The sequence below is a fragment of the Penicillium chermesinum genome (genome assembly GCF_028974085.1).
Source record: "Penicillium chermesinum strain IBT 19713 chromosome Unknown utg000001l:1.0-1975020.0:1.0-1976611.0, whole genome shotgun sequence".
Taxonomy (NCBI): domain Eukaryota; kingdom Fungi; phylum Ascomycota; class Eurotiomycetes; order Eurotiales; family Aspergillaceae; genus Penicillium; species Penicillium chermesinum.
Genome location: NW_026695311.1, coordinates 1,887,287 through 1,904,205, shown reverse-complemented (window position 1 = coordinate 1,904,205; position 16,919 = coordinate 1,887,287). Strand labels below are relative to the sequence as shown.

Genomic DNA, 16,919 nt, shown 5'->3' with positions numbered 1-16,919 from the left:
GTGCATGCTATTGCTTAACATTGTCCCAAGAATTCGAGTAAATCATCAACATCATCCTTTTCGCCACCAATTGGGACCGACGGCCCCAGTCGTTCGTAAAAGGGCGCTTCAAAGTATTGAGGGAAGAACCCGGCATATTCCCAATCAATAATTGCTCGTATCTTCAGTGTATCAGGATCAACAATGATATTTGGTTGAGATAGATCATTGTGACAAAATACATATTCCGTAGTCTGAGATGACTTCTTGGGCCACACGTCATTGTCTGTGCGTCTCATGACTCGGTAGGGAGGAATCACGATCCCAGCAGGCCCACCTATAGTGTCCGATTTAAGTTCGCGAAGAGTGGCTAAGTGCTGAGAGATTTCATCGCGGACAATTTCTTTCTCATCGTCAGAAAGCTGGGACATGGGTGTCCCCCGAATGTATTCTGTAATCAGATAATACGAATCGTCCATGTCAAAGGCACCGTACACTGTCGGGACAGGTATGTTGGTCTTGCGTTGAATAAATCTTAGCGTTTCGGCTTCGTTCTGAAGCCTCTCTTTTCCAAGGCGAGGGACGTGAAGGCCTCTCTGTGAGGTTTTGAATTCGCTGGGTCTGAGGCTTCGCTTGATGAAAATACGATCGAAATGATAATATCCTCTTTCAAAGGTCACACCAATGCATCCATCAGGCGAAGGCGAGCGACTATGCAAGCCCTTGTTGCCCGCTTGGGAGTTTTGTGGGTCATCGTCAACGGAGCTGCTGTCATCCAGAGTCGACATATGGCTGCCTGGTCTTTGGTCAAGTACGTTCGTGTGGAAGGAACCAACGTAGGTAAGAAGATCTTCTCAGTTCACCGAGAAGACAAATCGGACGAAGAATATGACGGAAGCGGGTTCGCGTTACTCTGCTGGAAGTTGACTGAAAGTAGACGATGGTTGAGGACGAAGAAGGAATCTAATTATAATTAGCGTGATGGGCCGCTCATGTGAACAGGCCCGGCGGTGTGCGTAGGAAGAGAAAGACAAGGGTGCAGGCTCCCAAGGCTGGAAGGTCTAGAATCGTGCTTAGGCCGGGGTTTTAACGATTATTTGACTGTCACGTGCCGAGTGATAGGAGCCTATATGATTTCTGAATGTGGGGGGCTTTTTTACTAGTTAAGGCCCATGAAACATAATATTTCGACAACGCTTAATCCCTGCTGACAGCACGCAAGCCTGGCTCAGGTACGGCTAACGAATACTTGTCACGCACATATGTAGCTCACTTAATGGCCTGTTCCGCTTCCTCCTAATATGCCTCATTCTCGGGGTCTTCTAAGTCCTCAAAGAAACGGCTAAGCCCTAAAATTCTTCACGCAGGATGGCACGACTATCATACTTGTGACCTGAATATCTCAATTGCGGACAAACTCGGCTTCCCAATGATAGTCGCGTCGACTCTCGCGTCTACAGATCCAGCACAGGATTTGGGCATTTCCTGCGACTACGGACACGGTGCACATCAATGGCATGGCGCTGAAATCCCATTCGATGCAACAACGTGATTTCACACCAGTTGCACCGGAGCGGCATTTCGTCTAGGTGGATAGCATCAAAGTGACGCGTGACACAACCAGCGTCGTGAAACATCTGGAAGCGCACACTTTCCGGGGCTTCCTCACTGGCAAAGCATTGGAAGCATGCCGCCGGTCGCTTAGCTTTAGCAAGATATTCCCTGGTCGCACGTGTCGGTCTCGGGGGTTCAGAATCAGATCCAACCCCCGGGTCGGGATCGGTTTGAGTCGGCTGTACGGCCTGCGGCGGAGTTACCGACTCAGCCAATAAAGCAGATTCAGAGGCTTTCTTCCTCGGCCGGCCTCGCGGTGGGCCTCCTTCATGAACATCGCAGTACTGCGCAACAGCCTCGGTACCTGCATCGCGTCGACGCCACTCATCCTCTACTGAGTTGGACACCGGGTAGGAAAGAAGACTTTGCACAAGATGCAACTGAAGAGGGTGCATAGTGTCCTCTAGAGATGACCGGTCTTCATACTCTTCCTGGACGGCCGTACCCGACAGCTGTGCTTCTATGTCTAAGAAGGCTTGTTCTTCGTCAAATTTCTCTCGGACCTCCTGTCTAAGGCTACGGTGCAACCTCTTCCGCGTGTTTACCACCTCCTTCTTCCGCTGCTCAAGCCGGAGAAATAGACCGGGTTCCCGGGTCTCTTCATATTGTACGCGGATTTTGTTCAGGCTGCGCCGGGCTTCCTCCATTTCGGGATGATCTTCAACTTGAGCTCGCTGCTGATCAGTCAGATAACGAGGGCGTCGAGTGTCCCGCCAGCGGCTTTGCCGTGTGACGGCACGCATCAATTCCACATCCGGGTCAAGGCCACAGATAATCCGTATCACGTCGGTATCATGTTCCAGGGGGTGATAGTGGTTAAGAAACGTACGAGGACTGGCATGCTTCATGATCAACTGGTGCTGCTCCTTGCTCACCCACCCTGCAGATGTCAGCCACCTCTTAGAGACCTTCCACAGTGTCGATGTAAGAACTCACCACTTTCGTTAAGCACCTTACCGCTTCCATATCGGAACTGGTGAGCGTGGAAGGCTCCTTTCCACCCGCGAATCTCGCCAAACTGGACCAATAAGGTGGACATCGTAGCCTTAGACATCTGCTTAGTTCGTTGAATTGTCGGGACGCCTTTGATTAATTCGGTCTTGCAGAATATGTACCAATCAGACTTTTCTGGATCCAAAGGCACCAGAAGTTGCTCGCAGGCCTTGTTGATTAAGAGTTTCCGGAGCTGCGCCTTCGAGGTCAGCCTCTGATTCCGGAACGCCCGCGCATGGAATAGGACGCCCAAAAGCAGCGTGTGCGGGCATATCACCAGAGAAGGGCCGTAGACGATCTCGGGGAGTGCGAAAGTAGTTCTAGAAATGAGTCGGCAGAGTTAGCATTATGGTCTTGAAATCCTTAGAGTCCTTTGGAACTCTCGAGAGACATGGTCATCTACTATGTGGAGGGAGAAGCGAGAAGGGAAAAGAGGGGCAACGCTTGCCGTACAATTTAGTCAACCCAAGAAACTTCTTGGTCCCTTCGGGAGTAAGTTCGATCAAGGGGATGGGCGGGCCGCCTTGGGGATCCTTCTGGAGAGAAATCCGGAGATCCTTGAATTGGAGACTCAACAGCGCACTTCGCCGGTGTACCGTGAAGATGCCCAGGGAATTGAAAATGCACACTTGGATCCGTTGGAAGCCTAAATGGAATTTCTTCTCCTGGGTTGATAGAATTGTCTCATTGAAAGGGACGATATCCTCGATATAGACCGGCGTCTTCTTTCCAGGTTGTGTATCCAAACCAAAATCTTGTACCAAAAATTTCATGCCCTGTATTCCACGGTTAGTCAAGGTCATAGAGTTCAACTAGGATACACCCGAAGAACACTAACCCGTCGTATTTCCGAGCTATCTTTATCGTTGATCACAATCTTGGTAAGTTTCTGATAGTACAAGCGGAGATTCTTCCAGTCGGTCTCAAGGGTGCTAGCCTTGTTGATACCCTTGAGATGCCGTCCATCTTTACCGCGATCGATTTGGAGACACCAGCGAAGAAACCGATATAAGTCGTTGTTCGACGCCCCACGGAGCGCTTCCTCGACCTCGTACCATTTCGGCTCATTAGGCCGGTTTCGTACTTGGCTGTTACAGTACCTGTCTAGCGCTTAGAAGATATAGAGTGAAGGAGGTCTCGACGCTCCACCTACCTTTCCCACCGACTCTCGATCCGCTCCTGTCGCTCAATGGTACCTGGTGCTTTATCGAAATCCTCTGGAATGTCAGAGAGATCAAGCCCGCCTTCATCTAGGGGGTCCTCGTAAAAGTCTGCGGCGTCAGCGCAGAGCTGAGGTTCTGGGTAAAGTTCCTTATCCGGTCGCATACGCTTTCGGGGCCCAGGGTCATATTCTGGCTCTGAAAGTTCCGTCTCATAGGTGGCGTCGTCGTGCTCTGAATCGCTCGCAGGCGTGGTACTAGAGTCCTCACCGCTAGTATCTTCTTTAAGCGTGCTATCCGACTGTCCTCGAGGACGCTTCATGGTCGGAATGACTAGGCGAATAACTAGGAGAATAGAGTTAGCGAGGGCATAGAGGCCAAGATGCCAGCCGACGAGACCACGAGTTGGTGAAGAGGATAGGTGGTTTACACAGAGATCAAAGTGTGCCTGGTTTTAGAGGGCGATGCCCTAGAGTTGGGCCGGTCAAACGTGGCAGAGGCAAGCGTGAGTCGGAGAAAAGGACAGATTAGAGCCGAGAAAGAGAAGGACAGTTGAAAGGGAAGTACTTGCGATCGAGGGAGAGGAGGTGGGAGGGTGAGGTAAATATAGGGAAAGATAGCCACAGCGAGCAGGCACTATCGTCTGTGGGTACTGCGACAGTAAAGCCATCTTTGGTGCCCTCCTATGTCGAACCAACACTTGGCCTTCGCTAAGGCCGGGGCGGCAGAGAGCGTGCAGGGGTGAGGAGGCCGAGCGAGACCAGAGCGCTACGGAGTGGGTCGTTCTGGTGCGTGGTCTTAACATGGCAAGAGCGTGTCGCGACCACGGCATCACGTGTTACCAAATGACGGCCGAAAAGGGCTGCACTTGACGCCGAAAAAGGCACCCCTTTGGTAAGTCCAAGTTGTTATCTAGATCTAGAAATAATATTAAGAAATAATAAATTAAGTCTTATATATTAAAAAATAACTTAAAGAGATAACTTAGAGATAAAAAAAGATCTAAAAATAAATACTAGATAATAATAAAATCTTTTTGTTAGTTTTAGATCTAATAAAAAAGAAAAATAAATATTATATCTTTAATAGACTGATATATTAAGTTTTCTAAGATATTAGATATATCTATATTCTTTGAAAGAGATATCTTAAAGTTTAAATAATAATATATAATAATAAAATAAAAGCTATAACTAAATATAGACTATTATCTAACAGTCATTTATTATATAATATATATTATTAGTTATTATAATAATAATATACTTTCCTAGATTAGATCTTAAATAATATCTAGAACATCTAATAAATATACTAATTCTAATAATATACTTAATCATCTATAATTAATCTATTATAATTCCTATAAATAAAAAATAATTTAAACTATTTTTAAAAAATTAAAGATAAAATTAAAAGATAGCTTTAAAGATTTTATCAAAAAATTTACTAGATTTATCTTATAAAATAAGATATTTAAGAATAATAACAACATAAAAAAAGAACTTTATAACTATCTTCTGACTCTAATATAGAATCACCTCTTTTTAGATTATAATAATCTCTTAATCTTATATAAGATATTCCTAAAAAAATATTATATATCTAATCGAGTTATTTACTAATAGTTAAATAATAGATCTAGATATTAATTATCTCTAGGAAATAATAAAAGAACTAAATCGAAAAAAATATAGCCCTCTCTTAGTCTACAACTAGTATCTTCAAAGTCTAGTATTATAGATAATAAGCTAAATAAATAATAATTATTATAAATTCTTTTATTAAAAAAGAAAAAAAATTATTATTTAGAAAAAGGTTTTTACTTATTCTATACCAAGCCAGACTATATTTTATATAACTATTAAATATATCTAGTATAGAGTATTATTATTATATTAACTAATACTATTATAACTAAGAAAAATAAAGATTAGTCTAAGATAGGTTTATTCGAACTCAAGAATTTAAGAAAAGAATTTATTTAGAACAAATCTCTAGCCTAGATAAATATATATTATTATTATCTTATAAGACCAACTTTAAATATTTTATAGATAATAATAGTTTTATAATTTATATAAAAATAATCTATAATAGATTTTTGTTTATTATTATTATATTAACTAATATAAAAGTTAATATTTTTATCCTAATTAATTAAACTCTAATACTTATATTAAGATAATAATTCTAGTTTTAAACTAAATATTTTCTTTAGTTAATTTTTTTCTAAATATTTAATAATTAAGATATCTTATCTATTATCTATCTAGTAGAACTAATATTAATACTTAAGAGATATTATCTAGTTTAGTTTTTTATAATAATTATTTTATTAAATCCTAAGAAAGATTTTATTTTTAGATAATAATTTTTTAGATATTTTAATATTAAGATATATTATAAACTAAAAAAATTTAAATAACTATAAGATTAATCTAACTAAGAAAAGAACCTAAACTAGTATTCTAGTAGTTATTATTAGTTTTCTTATAAGATATTAATCGAAAGCTAAATATTAATAATAATATAAATAATCTATTAAAAAGATATAAATAGATATAACTAAAGATAGAAAGCCGAAATTTGAGGAGAATAAATAAAATAGAAAATCCTATAATAAAACTTACTAATCTAAGTTGATATAAAAAAAATAAAGTATATATTAAAGAAAGTTATAATCTAGATATATTAATTAGAGACTTTCTGCTAGTTAGTATAATAAATAAAGCTTATCCTAGTTTATATATTAACCAAAAAAAATACTACTATTTTTATTATTAGTAATATAGATTATTATTATCTTATAAAAAAACAAAGAATAGAAATCTTTATAACCTCGATCAACTATATCTTATATATTATAGATAAACTAGATAAATAAGAAGATTCTAGTTAATTTTATAAGGATATCAAGATTTATTAGATATTATTAAAAAAATACTATAAATTTATTAATATATTTTCGAAAATTAAGTTAGATATATTATTATCTTATTAAGAAAATAATTACTAAATTAAACTAGAGGACATAGATATTTAACAATTAATCTTAGGATACTATCTTTTTTATAAAATATCTTTTAAAAAACTATAAATAATAAAGATCTATATTAAAGATAATCTATAAAAAAGATTTATAATTCTAAATAAAATCTTTTATATCTTATCTATTTTAATAACCTAAAAATAAGATAGTAGTCTTTATTTCTATATAGATTACTGAAAACTAAATAAAATTATAAAGAAGGACTGATATCTTCTCTTATTAATCGATAAGCTATTATACTATTTAAGCTAAACAAAATATTTTATAAAGCTAGATATCTAATAAGACTTCTATTAAATATAGATATATCCTAATTCCGAGAATAAAACTATATTCCGAAACTACTATAAAATATTTAAATATTAAATACTCCCTTTTAGCCTTATAAACAATCTAGCTATCTTCCAATAATATATAAATAAGATATTATCAGATTATTTAGATAACTTTATTACTATATTTATAAATAATATACTTATTTATAACAAGACCTTCTAAGAATATTAATCTTAGATCTATAAAGTCCTAGCCTGACTATAAAAAGTAGATCTCTAAACTACTATTTATAAATATAAATTTAGTATTATTATTATAAAGTTTTTAGGGTTTATTATAAGAGCTAGTAATATATAAATAGATCTCTAGAAGATCAAGATAATAGTTAGCTAAAAGGTTTTTAAGATTAAATAAGATATTAGATCTTTTCTTAGATTTTATAGATTCTACCAAAAGTTTATTTATTATTTTAGCAAGATAGCCTAACTATTATATTAACTAATAAAAGATATAGTTAAGTTCGAGTAGATCTAGAAATACTAGTATATTTTCTAGTTATTAAAAAAATAGTTAACTAAAATATCTATTCTTTAATATTATAATCTAAGCTTTCTGATATAAGTAAAGATTAATATATCTAATAATATATATAGAGTAGCTTTATTATAGCTATAATCTAACAAATAATATCTAATAGCCTATTTCTTGAAGATTATAGATTATACTAAATTATTTTACTCTATTTATAATAAGGAAATATTTATAATTATATTTATATTTAAAAAATGGTATTTTGAATTAATAGGTCTTTAATAAAGAGATTATTTTGAAGTCTTAATAGATTATAAAATATTAAAATACTTTAGTATAAAATAACAACTAAATATAAGATAGATCTATTAGATAAAAAAAATTGTAGATTATTACTTTATTATTAGATATCGACTGAGATAATAAAATAAGATTATAGATATATTATTATAAAAGGAATATAGAAAGTCTATTATAGAGATATAGTTATTATCTAAGAATAATTATAAAAATATCTCTTAAACTAACTTTTTAATAATGATATATACTAGTTTTTAAACTATGATTAAATAGATTAAATAGGTTAACTAGTTATAAGATAATCTAATTGAATATTAAGATAAAAAAGATCTAGTATTTAAAGATAGAAAATTAATTATACTAGATATTAATTAATTATAAATAAAGTTATTAGATAAGATCTATCGATAGTTATTAATATATTATCTAGGCTAAGATTAAATCTTTTAGTTATTATAGAACTGTTTCTACTAGAAATAGATATGATAGGATATATAATAATATATAAATAACTACTAAATATATAAATAAATTAAGATCTAGAAAGATAAGATACTAGGTCTCTTATAACCGCTCGAAACTCTAAATTAATTATAGATTTATATTATAATAGACTTTTATAGTCTTCTAAAAGATTAGTATAACTATAATATAATAATAATAGTTATTAATTAATTTATAAAAAGACTAATCTTAGTATCTTATAATAAAATAGTAATTATTAAAAATATGATATAACTATTTGTTAATTATATTTTTCTATATATTAGATTTCTAGATTTGATTATATTAGACCAAGATTTTTAATTTATATCAGGTTTTTAGAAAAGACTTTATAAAATCCTACAAATCTTAAGAGATTTATTATCTATATATTACTAATAGATTAATAGATAAATTAAGATTATTAACTAATATTTATAATAATATCTTTGATTATATATTAACTATTATTAAGATAACTAATTAGATTAGATAGGACTTATTAATTTTGTAATAGCTATATTGTTTTAGATTTTCATAAAAATATTACTATTTTATATTAAACAAGGATATAAGTTGTGGTTTTTATTTGATTAATAAACCTCTATATCTATTAATAACTAATCTTTTATATAAAGAATATAGAATATATAAATATATATTCAAGATAAGATAAAGTAAAACTAAAAAGTATAAAAATAATAGATTGATTGTTACTAGAGAAAATCTAATTTTATAATAAAGAATAAAGTTTATATAATAATCTAATATTAGCTAACTAGTTAACCAAGTTAAAAACTTGTTAATATTGTTATAGGATCTTATAAAATACTTAAAAAAAAAGATTATTTTTTTAGATTAAAACTATTAAAAATTATAAAAGTTTATAATATCTTTCTACCGGACTAGCTATAAAAAGCTGTTAAAACAGAATTATTACTAGACTAAATTAAAGATCTATTCCTATTGCTAATTATTAATAAAAAGAAAAAGTAAAAGATTGAATAAATACTAGATTCCTAGTTATATTATTATAAACTCTAGTACAAAATCAAATAAAAAGGCTATAAAGATAATAATAACAATACCTGATATCTAGCCGACAACTTCAAGAATTTGTTACTCGTCTTATAGAAGTTCTATTAATAATATCTAGAGAAAACAGGACTGTCTTAAAAACTCGAACAAATAGCTAAATAAAATATCGACTTAAGAACAAGTCGAGTCTTAGTGGAGGGATATTACTACTTACTCGATTCTGTCTTCTGTTACTGCCTTAATACTGGAAGAAGGACTGTCCGAACTACAAGGTGGGCATAGATAGGATAGAGGTTTATATAGGAGTAGATAGGCTGTTATAGTAGCTCCTCCCTCTTTCCCTTCTCCTCTCCCCTTCTAGTTCTAGTATCTCGAATACAAGCGCCGTTGCTGGTTCTTCCTATTCCCTAATGTAGGCCACCATTGACAGAATCGAGGAATACTGACACGAGGAACTCTTCCAGTATACCGCGAATGCTGACAATACCCCCTTCCCTTTATTTCTTAAGGGTTTCGGTGAAGTTAATCAGCGAAGTAGGGGCATTATGCCTAGGCATATGCATTTCCACAAACTATATTGTGTCAGTGCGAGGTTGAAGAGAGAAGGAATTATGCCAACTTACATGTAACCCTTTACCACTGGAAAATTCTTTGTCCGTCAACAGTACCTCGAGTTCCTCGCGAGTCCTAATTTTGTAGGCCTTGACGCGCCTTTCGGAAGTCTTCTCTGTCGGGGTGAAAGCATTCGGAAACAGGCTGTACTGCCATTTGGGAATGTCGTTGTAGCTTGCCTTCTCTCCGTGCACCCAACGCTCGATTTCATAACCATCATTCTCGATAACAAATATGATCGCGTCAAGGTTATGGTGAATGATAGTGGAGAGCTCCTGGACCGTAAGCTGGAACGAGCCTGCCCCCCAAAACGTTTAGAATATGGTGGGAAACCAATCATGGATCAAGAACTTTTTTTTAGAAAAGCAACTCACCATCGCCTTCAAAGCAAATCGTCCTTCGTCCACTGCCTTCGGCTTTGATCGCCTGTGCGGCCCCTTGACATGCTGGGACACCATAACCTATCGATGACCATAGAATCTGAGTCATAACATGCACGCCGGGGGGCAGTTTGGTCTCCCAGATACCGACGTACGAGGTACCAGTATCCGCAACAACAACATCGCCAGTCTTCAGCCACGACGAGAGTCGGGGCCATAGGTATTCGTGCGTTATTTCCTCCTTGGAGAAATTTGCATTCTCTGCAACTGGTGGGCGAGAAATGACAGGAAGGTCCGTCTGCTCTTTCCGCATCTTGGATGAATCAAACTCGCGAACCAATCTCTCCAGTAACCACCTCATGTATATCTCTTCATAAATTGCATAATCCATTGAGACATTATCGAAATGCAAATCGATTGTATTCAGTTTATTGAAATTGTAGGAAAATCCAGCAGTATTGAGGTCGGACTTGACATTACCAATGGTCATAATCAAATCGCTAGATTCTACCATATCGCGCCACGCGTCGATCGGAGTCAGGGCACCGTTGTACATGCCCACAAAATTTGGCAAATCCTCATTGACCATACCCTTCCCCATAGGCGCAATGAATGTTGGCAACAGAGTTTTCCGGGCAAAGCTGTCAACAAGCTCCTCGACCTTTTTAATCGAATCAGCGGTACTTCAAGACCTGATGGAAAAAAGAAAGCAACATACGCAATGTCTTCCAGCACCCGCATCAACGAGCAGAATTGGCTTCTTTGCTGCATAGAGCTTTTTCAGGATTCTGTCCGCTACCACGCCTTCTTTTTCGTCATCGCTCTTAGGGGTTTCGATGTCAATGGGTGAGTCCAACAGTTTGGCATCAACTGGCTTCTGGACGATATCGGCAGGCAATTGGATATAAACAGGCCTGCTATGAATATAGCAAGCGCGCAAGACGCGATCGATTTCGTCAGGCGCCGTGACTGGATCCATAAGATTGGCCTGCGCAATGCTCAACTCTTTTGCAATTCGGGCGAACACATCGAAGTCGCCATTGCCGAGCTAAGATGAGGTTAGTAATGAGCCAACCAGATTGTGAAGGGTCGAGAAGAGAGGATACCGTGTGGTGTAGCATTGCATTCTTTTTCTGTACCACTGTTTTGGGCACACCAACAATATGGACGACAGGGACGTACTCTGAGAAGGAGCCTGCAATAGCGTTTATACAGGACAATTCGCCAACACCGAAGGTGGTCATGATCGCACCCAGACCCCTGAGCCTACCATAGGCATCTGCTGCATAACCTTGAGGGTTGTTAGACCAACGTCCCGTGTGGTAATTCAAGAAAACTTACCAGCGTTAAGCTCATTACAATTGCCAATCCATGTCAATCCGCTCGATCCGACATAGTCACAAGCAAGTAGATTGAAATCGCCAGGCAAACCATGTAGGTCTCTCACCCCGAGCTGATAGAGCCGGGTGAAAAGATATTCTGCGACGTTGACGGTTGAAGGAGCCATAGTCGACTTTCGACAAGTGAATTACGACAAGGTTCAAGCAAATCGAGGAACAGAGCCAGCTATATATAGTATATTGAATCACCGGCTATGGATCCGGTCCTGGGACCAATTGACATCAGATGCATCGACATTATTTCCAGTGGAGCGCCACTGATAGCTTCTCACAACCGCATTGGCTAGTCCTGGTATATTGATGACCGCGATAATCCGATAGCCGATTCACGGCGAGTAGAACAAACTTAGATGCGAAAGACCGGCCTCGGCTCGTGTACCCTCGGGTAGCCGCGGTGTTTCGCGGAACAAGCGGAACCGGTTTATGATTATGACGCTTCCAGCTGAGCATAACTAATGTAACTAATTGAGCTGGCCGGTGGGATCCTTCCTCAAACTCAGTCTTCGATATAGAGGGCGAGCACTGGTTATTCTAGTGGGTTTGTCTAGGTGTCTACATAATTTGAGATATCTTTTATGCTGCGTGGCGAGAAGTCAATGTTTTTCTATTATCAGACCGGCGTTTCGGAAATGACCCTTTGCGCTAACTGGCATCTTTATTTTCTGGTTTGCCTCAAGTTTGATCTTAGTACAAAGATTGGCCTGCTATATAGCAGCCAACTGAGCGTCAGTAACTAATCTTCCTCTTCATCCTGATACTGCACCAGTACTCCACTCAAGTTCCTCAACTCCTCGACGGCGCCTTCATTGAGTCTGCATTATCTACGTTAGATAATCCTTTCAAAACACGAAGGGCAAACTTACTCTGCGCCGAAAATAACAGGGGGCAAAGATTTGGTGGAAGGGTATTCTGAGGATCCAGTGTATTTGTCCAAAATCCTTGATGTATGTGTCAGCCGCACCATAGCAAACAAGAAATCCCACAATTGGATTTTCTGCCTACCTATCAACATTTTCTCTCTCATTGTCCCACGAGTCCGGGTCCGTAAACCTGATAATTACTGGCTACCAAAATAATAAGCATTGATTAGAATGGAAAGAAACTTTCAGAATTCACGAAAGCCCAACCTTTGCCATGGTGTAGTTTTTAAAGAGTCAAATTTTAGTAGATCGTCAAGGTGTAGAAGGAGAATAACTGAAGGAGTTAGATTCGGGTATTTATATACCTTTTTTCAAGTATGAGACATAAGAAATATCGTCCGCTTTTGTCGTCCGATGGTACCTGGCGCTTCATCAAAATCCCTCGGTCTTTACGTCATACAAATTCGCACATTGATGATCTGCGTCCAATGATATCACTATCCTACATCCAAGTGCTGGTGGCTGGCTGAATTATCGTACACCGACTATCTTCGTAGTGCGATTCGTGGGAGGGGGCGGGGGGATCCATCCACTACCGATGTTCTTCATGTGGTACTTGGTGCTACCTTGAGTACTAGAATGGAAGTACACAGTAGTAGCCCTAGTGGAGGTCTGTTACGGACCCCCTCCAGTTGAAGGAAATAAGTCAACTACGACCAACCAATCTGTCAAGGTTGACATGCACGTGACAAGAAGGCCAGATACGGCAGCCAACTAACCGGCACGAAAGAAACCAATAAAATGAAGAAAACTTGCCACTAAACAATTAATCTGTGGATCAATGTGGTCCCACTGTTCTCGGTCCTTACAGTCCTATCCGTTGATGAACCACACTCCCAAGACACCAATAAGTGGGTCTCGAGGACAATACAAGCCTAGCCTAGAAAGGACAAGGAAAAGGTCACAATCTTGTATTGCAAGGATGATCGTTGTAACTCAGATAAAGAGAAGCGGAAGCCTCCCGCAGTGGGTAGGCGACCCGGAATGACTATCACAGGCACATGACCCAGAAACTGGCCCGTACGCCAATATCACGCTAATACTAAAATAGCCGAAAATCAAGAAAATAAAAATATGTCGCTATACTTGGTGCTCACGTTCTAAAATGCCTTTGTATTCTATATACTGCCTATCCCTCGAGGATCTGTCTAAATCCGGCCTATAGGCTTGTGCGACAGTCATCCGACTCTCCTTTATATACTCTTGGATCTAGATTATAGTCCTACTGACTCTGGTCGGTTTCCGGCTCTAGGGTAAGGTCGGGAATATTGGCTGGGAAGTAGTTAAGGGGCTGTTCACTATGTTGCTGTGCTAGGTGCTAATGAGTCCTGAAGGCCTCTTTGTAGTATCAGTGAAGCTCGGTTAACTTTGTTGTTAGGTCTTGTTTATGGTGTCTTAATCTGTCTTGTTAGGCTTGTAGTGTCAAGGAACAATAGGACTCGATGGTGAAACGCCATCGAATTAACATTGGATGTGCCTTTGAAGATATATCGGGACCCTTTGGGCCCAAGTTGCACCCTTCAAGGCCGGGGAGCGGGGCCCCGGGACTCTCTTACATCCCATTGGTTAGATTAGGGCTGAAACCTGAGCCGGGGCCAAACCCCTGGCGAACCCCCCTTATAAAAGGGCTGTCCTTTCAGATAGAAAGAGTAAGCTTTAGTCTTTGTTCAGACCGGAACCATACCGTGGGATCCTATCGAATATCATTATCTCGCCTGGTCAACTGGTGCCATCCAAATCTGGCAGTTCCCTTACATGTAGTGAGTTTTCTTTTCTTCGTGCTATTGGTATCGATTTGTACAAGTATAACAATTCAGCTAAGGTAACGCTCTCCTAACCTTGACCATAGCAACGTGTGACACTGGGATTGCCTATTCATAAAAGCCAGACTTTAGTGGCTGTGGCATCGAGTTTCATCGGTACGAAGCTTAGTGTTCAATAGATATTTCCTTGGAAGTCCATGTAGTCGTGGAGAAAGAATCCGCTTCCAAACACGTCACCCAGCGACGAAGGGTCTTGGTTCCACCAGATACAGTCTTCTCTTAATGTCCAGTTTGGTTGGGATGACACATTCCCACGTGGTCCGTCCACAGCGGGCTCCCAGTTCGCCTGTCGTGTTTCGCTAGCTATAGTAGGTTCTAATGTCTGGACAAGGGTGTGTGATCTGACGCCTGGGGCACGTTTGATGCTGGCGAAGTGCCGCGTGCCTCCGTAACAATGACAGGAGCATTAAAATTCTGCTGCTCAGGCTGTTCGTCCTGCCTTTGAAGATCTTCATTTGCGACGTACGTGCGGATGTGACTGGATAGTCCTAGAGAGGGAACAAGAATCTGGTTGGTATATGAGACGAGCGGGTTCACGACGATGTTGATCAACTTCTTGAGTATCATTGACTCGTGACGATATAAGAGATTGGGCCTGAGAGAACTGTTGTTCCATATCTTGGTGCTATTTATTATGAGCCATGGAGGCAAAAGATGATAAGGTTGTTGGGAACTTAGACTTACTAGTGGCCGTAACGTCATCCAATACTTACTGAGTTCGCCCGTGAGGTGTAGATGTACTTTTGTTTCTTGTAGACGCTGGTGACTCAGAGCTCCAAGGGCGAGAAATCTCCGCAGCTGGATTGCAGCGCACACATAGGCGCCATACCCCACTATAGCCCACGATTTCGAGACGGTCGTCTTGCGTGCTATGAACTGCTCTGCTATGGTCGCCATATAGATAGAATGTTTCCATGCCTGCTCCGCAGCAAGTCGAATCATGGCGCGTGAGATAGTGGGGGTGTGTGGACGACAGGATAGTACGGGCACCATACAGGAGTGCAGATACACGACACAGAGATGGTAGAGGTAGATGAGGGAGAAGGTCCGAGCTTGATCTGCTGTGATGGATCTTGAGGGCTCGTGGCCAGGCTCGTATTGTGTGAACTCCGCCATTTTGTCCGACAGTTCCTCTAGCCGCTTGCTTAAAGAGCAATATTCTGAAGCCCTCTCAGTTGGACTGCCGTAATCTAGATGGACGGTTTGGGCAAATCGTTGAACCTCCCACCTGGGACGTTTGTCAGAAGGAAACTAGGGGGCTGAGATAACATAAACGCACCAATGGCCTTGGATGATAATTAGGGCAGAATGAAACCCTATATCTGGGTTCTGTTGGATCGGTCGAATGTCTTGAATTAGGCCATGTTTATCCAGGCAATGCCTCGGCACCGCCGGAGATCCGTCCGCACCGTCATCAGGCAAAGGACAACCAATAACATCAGTCCAGCAATCGACTTGGAATCTGGCATTTTCTTGGCTGGCACACTTGGTGAGCCAGCAGGCCCAAAAGCATCTCATACCCTATCCCGGTCAGCGGACCAATCCATGGCAGAACCTTTCCCAGGTATTTGGTGTAAGTGCAATAATCGACTTGCGCGATAGGCAATTGCTGTGGCAGATATCAGATCCACACACGGGATATTTTACAAGGCTATATGATATGTGCGTACCAGTATGCATATTGGTCCTGACGGTCTCGGCTTTAGCAAACCAGTATAAGGCTAGAATCTGACATGCTTCGATAAGCTCTAGAGAAGGTTTGTCGGCATTCATGAGTGCTTTTTGGCTAGCTTGCTCTGACCAACGGCTGCCAATGGCCCTCCAGTCTGCTCGAGATACGTCCCCGATGTCGATTTCCCCTGAGATGAGTCCCCCTGCCACTGGGGGTAAAAACCTTGATGTCATCATGAGCAAAGATATCAGAGCAAAGTCACAGGTCTACGAAACGTACACGGAGGCAAAAGCAAAGATGGCTCGCGAGACTTGGTCAGATATGCGCCCAGACTTGTAGCTCCGTATAAAGTCTCTTTTGTGGAACAGTAGATCGGCCTGGTAGTGCCTTTCGAAGTAGATCTCGATAAGGAACAGCGCCACTTCTCTGGAGACCTCTATGGAGCCTGGTTCTTCATGAGAGGTCTGCTGCAGCTGCTGGGGAAGCCTTATCCCAGGTTGTGCGGGGTGGATAGACGCGGAATTGTCGCCTTCCGTCGTCATGAGGCCATTTCTTTGTGGTGCATGTACGCCCTCCGTAGAAGGGCAGCTAGGATGCGGGGCTGAAGGGTTGTCATGGGTTCGACAGAAACGATAGTTGACCGTCTCAACATGGTTCCTAGCTTCTGCGTTTTTGGCCTGAGCCCT

The 16,919-nt window shown here is 39.6% G+C and overlaps 5 protein-coding genes across 5 annotated transcripts; all 5 read right to left on the bottom strand.

Moving 5' to 3' along the window:
- Positions 1 to 14: 14 nt before the first annotated feature.
- Positions 15 to 767, bottom strand: N7468_000741 (aminoglycoside phosphotransferase family protein; the record flags this gene model as incomplete). The annotated part of the gene is made up of 1 exon (XM_058470038.1): positions 15 to 767. One exon carries the CDS (start codon positions 765 to 767, stop codon positions 15 to 17), a length of 753 nt encoding a protein of 250 aa, XP_058336069.1.
- A 666-nt stretch (positions 768 to 1,433) lies between these two features.
- On the bottom strand, positions 1,434 to 4,068 carry N7468_000740 (DUF3435 domain-containing protein; the record flags this gene model as incomplete). Its single annotated transcript, XM_058470037.1, has 5 exons — positions 1,434 to 2,473; positions 2,530 to 2,906; positions 3,040 to 3,362; positions 3,425 to 3,674; positions 3,740 to 4,068. 5 exons carry the CDS (start codon positions 4,066 to 4,068, stop codon positions 1,434 to 1,436), a joined length of 2,319 nt encoding a protein of 772 aa, XP_058336068.1.
- Positions 4,069 to 9,923: 5,855 nt separating this feature from the next.
- Positions 9,924 to 11,925, bottom strand: N7468_000739 (alpha-keto acid decarboxylase family protein; the record flags this gene model as incomplete). The annotated part of the gene is made up of 6 exons (XM_058470036.1): positions 9,924 to 9,998; positions 10,050 to 10,336; positions 10,413 to 11,079; positions 11,137 to 11,466; positions 11,525 to 11,709; positions 11,760 to 11,925. The coding sequence occupies 6 exons, from the start codon at positions 11,923 to 11,925 to the stop codon at positions 9,924 to 9,926; spliced, it is 1,710 nt and encodes a 569-aa protein (XP_058336067.1).
- A 2,951-nt stretch (positions 11,926 to 14,876) lies between these two features.
- On the bottom strand, positions 14,877 to 15,677 carry N7468_000738 (uncharacterized protein; the record flags this gene model as incomplete). Its single annotated transcript, XM_058470035.1, has 1 exon — positions 14,877 to 15,677. The coding sequence occupies one exon, from the start codon at positions 15,675 to 15,677 to the stop codon at positions 14,877 to 14,879; it is 801 nt and encodes a 266-aa protein (XP_058336066.1).
- Positions 15,678 to 16,499: 822 nt separating this feature from the next.
- N7468_000737 (uncharacterized protein) lies at positions 16,500 to 16,775 on the bottom strand (the record flags this gene model as incomplete). The annotated part of the gene is made up of 1 exon (XM_058470034.1): positions 16,500 to 16,775. One exon carries the CDS (start codon positions 16,773 to 16,775, stop codon positions 16,500 to 16,502), a length of 276 nt encoding a protein of 91 aa, XP_058336065.1.
- Between the last annotated feature and the right edge of the window lie 144 nt (positions 16,776 to 16,919).